General features: G+C 41.3%; 1 protein-coding gene across 1 annotated transcript in view; it reads right to left on the bottom strand.

Moving 5' to 3' along the window:
* Window positions 1-9,366, bottom strand: part of OCIAD1 (OCIA domain containing 1) — a gene marked incomplete in the record, with an annotated part of 34,655 nt that overhangs the window by 5,462 nt on the left and 19,827 nt on the right. Inside the window, 2 exon segments of the mRNA XM_014591959.2 lie at window positions 4,027-4,202; window positions 7,896-8,031. Of these exon segments, the coding sequence (XP_014447445.1) occupies window positions 4,027-4,202; window positions 7,896-8,031 (312 nt within the window).

The following is a 9,366-nucleotide window of genomic DNA, read 5'->3' as shown; positions in this document are numbered from 1 at the left end:
GCGTGTAAAAAGAACGGCAGGGGGGGGGGGGGGAACTACAGCCTTATGAAGAGTTTAAAATATTGTGCAGTTCATTAGAATTAGGTAATTACTGGATTCATTTCTCTTCGCCATAAATAACATGTCTGAAATTCCGATGGGGAGATGGAGTACATAAGGAACTCTGGGCTCTGCTCCCTCCTCTGCGGCCAATCAGTGACTGTCCTTGGGCAAATCACTAAGCTTCTTTGACTCCTGGCCCTCTACTGTGCAGTATGGGGGTTTGACTAAAGTGCCCTCCATGTCTAATACTTTTTCTTATCCAGAGAAACAATGTTTTACTGTTCTGAAATTCTATGACAAATAATGCGTTAGGCAGAGACTGGGGAAAAGGTTTTCCACACAAAAGTATACTGCAACTGTGAAGGGAACGTGAGTTCCTACACCAGGAAGGGGATACAGAACTGGAAGAACAGAGCATGTAAAACACTGCTCTCAATCCATCAGTAATAGAGTCTCTAAGTCTCATACAACTACGCAGGAGGGCTTCCTACTTTGGAGAACAGTGACAATTGGCAAACTGGATTTAGAGCAGGGGGTCAGAAAGTAGAGCAGTAGACAGAGGGATAGCTGCTGCAGCCCGCAGGAAAGAATATTAAAATACAGGCCTCACTGTAGTCTCTGTGTACATTAATAAAAGGCTTTGTTTGCTATTTTAAGAGAAATTACATAACGTAGAATTTTCTAATGCAAATGGAAGGAAGAACACAAGTCACTACACATGGGAAAAACTCGTGCATGTCAGGGAGAGATTTGAACTTCAGACTGGGAAATGAGAAACAGGGAGGGACGAGGGACAAGGACTGCTGCCTGTGGAGATGAGACAAGGACTTAAAGCATGCTCCCTCATGGACGCACTCCTTCCCTTTCTGCTTAATCCTATGTCTCCTCCTCAGGTTAAGAGACTGCACAACTTGAATCTACACACAAGTCTCTATTCATTAGAACCTTTACTCTCTTCCGTCTCTCTCTCCGCAAAATTAATTCTCGCTGCCCCCACCCTGACTCTGGCTCTGAAGGGGAACGTAACCTTCTGCAATGATCCAAGATTCTTCAAGGGCACCGTGGCTAGCATGGGACACTGAGCAACCAAAACGTCACAAAAACAATGGAAAATGTTCATTATTTCATTAATTTAAATAGCCATATATGGTCAGTGCTATGTAATATTTTCATTTACTAAAACCTCCTGTAATTTCTAGAACATTCTTTAACCTATAAACAGCTTCTTTTTTCTCCTTTTCTACTAAATCTCCCTCCTTCCCCCTTTTTTAAGTTTTTCCCACAGAGCAAGTACACTTGCCAGAGACAAACTGGGAAATCATACCACAATCCCTTTTCCTCCTAGGATTTTGGGCACAGGTGTCTGGTATGATTTTCCAGCCACAGGGAGAGAGACTCAAACTGCAGTTGGCCACGTAAGATATAGCACCCTAACCTCCACACCACCTGTGGCCTCCAATCCCTTCTTCTAACCTACATGTAGATCCAAATCTCTCCCACTGTAAGTAGAAAAATAAAAACCTAGATATTCCTTTAATCTTGGGGCATCTCAGTTACTGACGTACTAAATCTGCTTCAAAGCTATCATTTTTAAAGAACACAGAAGTCTACAATCCATTATGCAAACCCGTTGGGTCGAATATGCTTCACAACTCCACCTGTCAGACCTCAGGAAAATACCCCAGCACGTATCCCTTGTATCACTTCAGAGCCATCCATGCAGGGGTTTGGGGCTGCAGTGACGGGCGGGCTCTGCAGGGCAGTGGGTTATGTGTAGTGCATAGGGAATGAGACCTCACACGGTTCACCAGAGATTCCTGGCAAAGGAGGCTTGAAAAATATACCAGGCTGGGACCAGCAGGTGGCATAATGGTTACATCACTGGGCTCCCATGTTGTCAACTGTGGTTCGAGTCCTGGACCCAGCAGCTTAAAACTCATGCCAGATAAATGTGTGTGCACGCCCAGGATTCAAAGAGGGAATGGAGGGGAAAGGATCGTAGTGTGGCCATCCTCCCTGGAGGGGGGTGGGTGGGTGGTGGTTTCTCATTTTCTGTCTCTCCAGGAAGTACATAAGCCCTACAGCAAAAATATCTCTTGGGGGAAAAAAAAAACCAAAACAGGTGTATGTGTGTACATCCCCCAAATCCTGACAGTATGGAGAAATGGTGGGAAAAGAATTATGGTCTGAACAAGCTCCACTGAGGGGTGTGTTCTCCTTCTCTTAAGATCTCTCTGATGAGCATGGATACCCACCCCTTGGCAATTAAAAAAAAACTTCAATAGAATAAAGGCTGAGTATTCCTCTTCTGAAGTGCTCTGGAGAAGTGTTTCAGATTTCAGCTTTTGAAATCTAAGTATACATGTAGTTAGATATCTTGGGGCTGGGTCCCAAGTCTAAGCATGCAATTTACTTATGTGTTTATATAATTTATATACACAGCTTGAAAGTAATCAGATAGTGTCTTTTTCCACAGTGTTTTGACTATGATCCAACACATTAAGATCAGGTGGGAATTTCAACTTGTGGAATCATGTCAACATACAAAAAGTTCCAACATTTAGGGAACTTTGAATTTTTGCATTCTCAGATTAGGAATGCCTGGGGTCAGTTCCTGAGCCAACCTATACATGAAGACATAGTTGTATGTACCTGAAATTGTTGTGTGGGAGCCTAGGACAGAAGAATTGCTACACAGTGAGATTCTGTCATAAACACCCCTCTCTCTCTTTTTTTGTCTCTCTCTCCCCCTTCTGTATCTCAGAAAACAAAAGTGAAACAAAACAAAACGAAGAAACAAGACCCTTCAGTTTTCAAAGCTTTTTGGACTTTGAATTTCACACAAGGGATTGTAGACCTGCCAATTTCCGTTTCTAATTTTCCCCCTTTACTGCAGACTACATTGAAGGAACATAGAAACCCAAGGTTTTGTTGAGTCTCTTAGGTAATCAGGCATGACCTCTAATCATTTCTAATTCCAATAGTTCTTTAAGAGAGCCATTATCATCTCTTATTCAAGAAATCAAGAAACTGAAGGGTTTGTAAATGGCAGTTACTGTCCAAGGTTTTATAGCCAGCAAATGTCAATCATGACTCAAATCCAGGTTTTAATCCAAAAGTGATGTTTCATTTACATGAGCAATCTACAAAGCTCCAATTTACACATGTGCAATCTTTAAAGCCAGTATTTGTGCAAACTCTACGTAGCTTTTTCACATGGATTTGCTCACTTGACAACAGTTCTCTAAAGCAGGTACTACTTTTCTTCCATCACAGATAAGAAAGCTGACAGCCTTTAAGACCATCCTGTCAAATATAACTTTCTAAAAGGCATTCTTGGGCCAGTCCCAAAGTGCAGTGCTTAAGAAAGGCAGATCGTGCATGGCCGACTTTGGTCTAAATCCCAGCCCCAGTAGCTTGAAAAGCAGGCCGAGCACACGTGCATGCACGCGCAGGCCCTGGTGGGCAGGGCAATGAGTGAAAGAACTGCAGCATGGCCATGCCCGACTGGGCAGTACTTTCTCTGTCTCTCTGGCAAGTGCACTAGCCCTCTGGCAAAGAAAAAAAAATTTTTTTAAAAGGGCCTTCTTGAAGCCTCTACTCTCTGAGGCATAATTTATTTAGTATTACTTAACTATCCTACTAAACTTGCATGGGTATCTTCAGTCACTGGGACATGGTATAAATTTATTAAAACATTTTTACATCATCTAACAGAGTGCTTCTTGGGCAAAGCTATATTCATCTTTACTTCTTCCACACTTATCACGAATACCTGACACCTACTGGTCCTTAAATGTTGAAAGAACAAAGGAAGAACTGAACAGTACAAACAAACATGCTGAGTTTATGCAGGGGGATGAATTAAGGTTGACGGCTGACGGTGGAACATGGAGGTGATATCCAGCAAAAAGGTCATCAAATAAAGTTTATACATACGTTGGACCATAAAATGCTGAAATTCATTTCAAGAGAAGTTTCTACCTTGGGCAACATGGTCAGTAATACCAGTCGGAGTAGACTCGTTCATAGACGCACTGAACGGAATGGGCTCATAGTGAGGAAGCATCTCTTTTTCTATGCTGTCTGCTGCTGGGGATGTCCCGAAAGATGACTGACCACTCCCGGTGGAGTCATACTTCGACTTCTGAGAGTAGTGCCTGCGACACAAAATCATTTGCAGAAGAAATACGAGTCATTATCTGTATCTTATTTAAAGAAATATTCAAGTACAAATACAAGTTACCTCATTTCTACAATAATCGTGATTTTTAACATTGCCATTTATAAGCAGTAAAATGAAGTCTGTTTCCTTCTGCCACAAAAACATTAAAAAGAAGCCCTGGCCCACCCACACGACTTCACAGCTCATGGACCCCACAGCCTCAAAATCATGACAGGAATATGTGCATGTGTGCCCTAAACCCTGAGAGAATAGAGGCAAAGAGAATGCCATGTGGCCACCACCCCCCCCACCGGGGTGCTATTTCATTCTCTCTTTCTGGTGAGCATGTGTGTCCTCTAGCAAATTCTTTTTTTTTAAAAAGTCATTCTGCACATGCCCTATAGCAAAAAACCTCTCCAAAAAAAAGAAAAAAAAGTCACTCTTAATATACATAAAAAGGGGGGACCAACAGTTGGCATAATGGCTATGTTGCTGGACTCCCATGTAGTCGACTGTGGTTCAAGTCCCGGACCTGGTGGCTTAAACTCATGCCAGGTGCGTGTGCGTGCATGCCCAAGATCCCAAGAGGAGAATGGAGAAGGGATTGTGGCATGGCCATCCCCCCAGGGGCTGATTTCTCACTCTCTCTCTGTATCTGTCTTTCTGGCGAGTGCATGCACCCTATAGTAAAATATATATATATTTCATATGAAATATGAAATATATATATATTAATACATACACACACACACACACACACACACACATACATAAAAAGGTAATATATACAGTTATCCCTTTTCGAAGTATCAGGCGTATTCATACTTCAGATCAGGTCTAATTTTAATAGACAAATGTGTTTACCACATTAATTGGGAAGTTACCTCCATAGTGAAGAGTCTATACAGACACCAACTTACAGAAACAGAGACAGGGCAGGCACTTTTTCTATGCTGTCTGCTGCTGGGGATGTCCCGAAAGATGACTGACCACTCCCGGTGGAGTCATACTTCGACTTCTGAGAGTAGTGCCTGCGACACAAAATCATTTGCAGAAGAAATACGAGTCATTATCTGTATCTTATTTAAAGAAATATTCAAGTACAAATACAAGTTACCTCATTTCTACAATAATCGTGATTTTTAACATTGCCATTTATAAGCAGTAAAATGAAGTCTGTTTCCTTCTGCCACAAAAACATTAAAAAGAAGCCCTGGCCCACCCACACGACTTCACAGCTCATGGACCCCACAGCCTCAAAATCATGACAGGAATATGTGCATGTGTGCCCTAAACCCTGAGAGAATAGAGGCAAAGAGAATGCCATGTGGCCACCACCCCCCCCACCGGGGTGCTATTTCATTCTCTCTTTCTGGTGAGCATGTGTGTCCTCTAGCAAATTCTTTTTTTTTAAAAAGTCATTCTGCACATGCCCTATAGCAAAAAACCTCTCCAAAAAAAAGAAAAAAAAGTCACTCTTAATATACATAAAAAGGGGGGACCAACAGTTGGCATAATGGCTATGTTGCTGGACTCCCATGTAGTCGACTGTGGTTCAAGTCCCGGACCTGGTGGCTTAAACTCATGCCAGGTGCGTGTGCGTGCATGCCCAAGATCCCAAGAGGAGAATGGAGAAGGGATTGTGGCATGGCCATCCCCCCAGGGGCTGATTTCTCACTCTCTCTCTGTATCTGTCTTTCTGGCGAGTGCATGCACCCTATAGTAAAATATATATATATTTCATATGAAATATGAAATATATATATATTAATACATACACACACACACACACACACACACACATACATAAAAGGGTAATATATACAGTTATCCCTTTTCGAAGTATCAGGCGTATTCATACTTCAGATCAGGTCTAATTTTAATAGACAAATGTGTTTACCACATTAATTGGGAAGTTACCTCCATAGTGAAGAGTCTATACAGACACCAACTTACAGAAACAGAGACAGGGCAGCCACTACTCTCTCATGGAGTTAACATTCCTTGCCAGCTATGCTACGTGTAATTTACCTACCAATCTACCTAATTCCCTTATGACATATCTAACCATCCAGACAGACACATTTAGCTATACTTATAAAACACAAAAACCAGTCTGAAAAATCCAGGAACAGGCTTACTATTGCTTTACTTCCTCAATTGAGAAGTGTGAAATTTCCAAGCCAGTAGGTAATGTGGTGGTTAAGATGCTGGATTCCACATGGCTGACTCTGTGGTTCAAGTTCTGGACTGAAGAGCCTGAAAACAAGCCAGGAGCACTTGTGTGCATGCCCGAAATCCCAACGAGAATAGAGAGGATGAACTGGGATGTGGCTGTCCTCCTCAAAGGGTGATTTCTCACTTTCCCTCCCCCTCTCTGGTGAGCACATAGGTCTTATGGTCAAAAAAAAGGTGAAATTTCTAACATCCGAAAAGTTTTTAAAAACTTGTTTATTTGTATTTTGATTACAAGTAATCTGATTACATTACAGAAAGTCTGGAATGGGGGGGGCCACAAATCACAACCATTATCATTATCTATTTTCAATATTTTCACAGGTATACACTTTTCTTTAAAAAGAAATAATCGTTTGTATATATAGTTTTATACTGTACCCTTTTCATTTTATCAAAAGCAGTTCATCACATTGCTTTGTAGACTTCAAAAATCACATTTTAAGTAATTTCACAATGACCCATCAATGGCAATGTTATTCCTTGCACTGGAAAATAACTGATTCTAGTTTTTCTCTATTAAAATGAAAGATGTAAAGAACTCTGAGCCTAGAGGACCAGCAGTTAGCGTAATGGCTGGACTCCCACGTAGTCGATCGTGGTTCGCATCCCAGACCTGGTGGCTTAAAACTCACGCCGGATGCGTGTGGGTACGTGCCCAAGATCATGAGAGGAGAATAGAGAAGGGACTGTGGCGTGACTATCCCCCCCCGGGGGGGTGATTTCTCGCTTTCTGTCTCTATGTCTCTGTCTGGCGAGCGCATGCACCCTATAGTGAAAAATCTCTCAAAAAATAAAAAGAACTCTGAGCCTATAGTTTTTGTTTTTCATTTTGGCTAGATTTACGTATGTTAAAAAAAAAAAACTCAACAGTTACCACGTGTCATAAACCCAACACATGGTGACAAAATACTATAGAAAGTTCTGGTAGCAGTTTACAGCAGAAATGCATTCAGGTATCAGTTCACTTATGAAATTATTTAATAAAACATAACTATTACTCCTAAGGTGAAGCTAGATAAAACAAATTTTCTTAGAGGAAATTAAAAAGACAAATATTTTCTATCATTTCCCTACCATTTCAAGCAACAAGAGTGTTAAAATGAACAGCTGGCAATCTATTAGGGGATGAGCGATAAAATCTGGGAATTTTAAAAATCAAGAGTCCAAAATAACATGAGTGCCAAACGGAATCTTATCAAAATTATATCCAATTTTACCTTGATAAGATTCTTTATGCAGGGGCTGTACACCCAATAGGATAGACTTTATTTTTAAAACAAGAGTAGCAGTCTTGCGGCGCCATTAAAGCACACTACCATTAGCCCAGAGCAAGTGCCAAGTCAGCGGTTCTCCAGGTAGGCAGTGTCTGGTGCCCTGCATTATGGCAATAACCAGTGGTGTCTTTTGCTTAAAAATGAAAAAAATAATAACAGATCACAACATGGCCTACCCAGGTGGTGAAGATCGTCGTGCTTGTCCTGACCGTAAAGCTTCTCCAAGGGGGGAGTTTTCCAGATTCTTGAACTTCTCTTGGCAAGTTTTCACATATGAAAGCTTCCCAGCAAAGTATCCCATGATACAAGCAACTTATTTGTAAAACAAACAAAGTGTAACTGAACATGTCTTTTTAGGTAAAAAAAATAACAAAACAAAACAGAAACATCTTTGAAAGAATATTTTTAAAAAGTTTAACTCTAGGGGCCGGCAGGTGGTGTGGTGGTGAAGCCACTGGACTCCCATGAGGCTGACCACATCTTGAGTCCTGGACCTGGCAGCTTGAAAACCATGCTGGGTGCGTGTGGATGTGCACCCCAAATCTCAGGCGGAGAATGGAGGAGAAGGGATTATGGTGTGGCCATACCCACTGGGGGGTGATTTCTCACTTTCCCTCTGTCTCTCTGGAGAGTGCACATGCCCTATGCCAAAAACGTAAAAAAAGAAAAAGAGGAAAAAAAAAAGTATGATTTTAAATATGTCTTTGGTTTAGAAAGACTGAGATTTCCTTAAATGGTAAAAGTACCACATTATAAACCAGACTCAAAGCTCACAGAAAGATTTTATGGATAAAATCACTTTCCCAGGATAAAAATACTATAAGTCAACTCTACCATACTATTCATCTTGATAAGGAGAGCCGAGGTAAATGGAGAGCAGACAGACAAGAGACCCAAACACCAGAGCTCTCCTCTCGGCATAGAGATTCAGGCCATTTATTTTCTCATAAAATGGAAATCACACCATGTGCCTGCCAACGTCACAGGACTGTTTTAAAAATAAAGTCAGGTACAATAAATCCCTTAAATAATGAATTACAAAGTATAACCTGAATATGGCCATTGCTACATCATGGGTCTGTTTCTAATACAAAAGAGGAGAACCTGAAAATATTCATGAAAAACCTCTGGTAGGGGACCAGCAGTTAGCGTAATGGCTATGTCGCTGGACTCCCATGTAGTCAACCGCGGTTCAAGTCCCAGACCCGGTGGCTTAAACTCACGCCGGGCGTGTTGGCGTCAGTTGCCGAGATCCCGAGAGGAGAATGGAGGAGAAGGGATTGCGGCGTGGCCATCCCCCCCTGGGGGGTGATTTCTCGCTTTCTGTCTCTCTGTCTGTCTCACGAGCACATGCGCCCTATAGCAAAAACCTCACGAAAAAAAAAGAAAAAAAAAAAGAAACCTCTGGTACTTATGAAAAACAGTAATTTAGCTTCTTTTTAATTAACCATATTACAAAATGTGAATAAGAGATCTTTTTTTAACTGAAGCTTATTTTTAAATCTATTGTTATTTTTATTAATCAGAATGTCTTCATACTTTTTCTTCCCTGTAGACAGACCAAGAATGTATTTTCAAATACTTTCCCTTTACAAAGTAACTCACTTAGTTGTATTACATTGTAAAAAGAGGGGGGGGGGGGGGGGG

The sequence above is a fragment of the Tupaia chinensis genome, unplaced genomic scaffold, assembly GCF_000334495.1.
Source record: "Tupaia chinensis unplaced genomic scaffold, TupChi_1.0 Scaffold000054_1, whole genome shotgun sequence".
Classification (NCBI taxonomy): Eukaryota; Metazoa; Chordata; class Mammalia; order Scandentia; family Tupaiidae; genus Tupaia; species Tupaia belangeri.
This window is presented reverse-complemented; position numbering and strand designations above follow the sequence as displayed.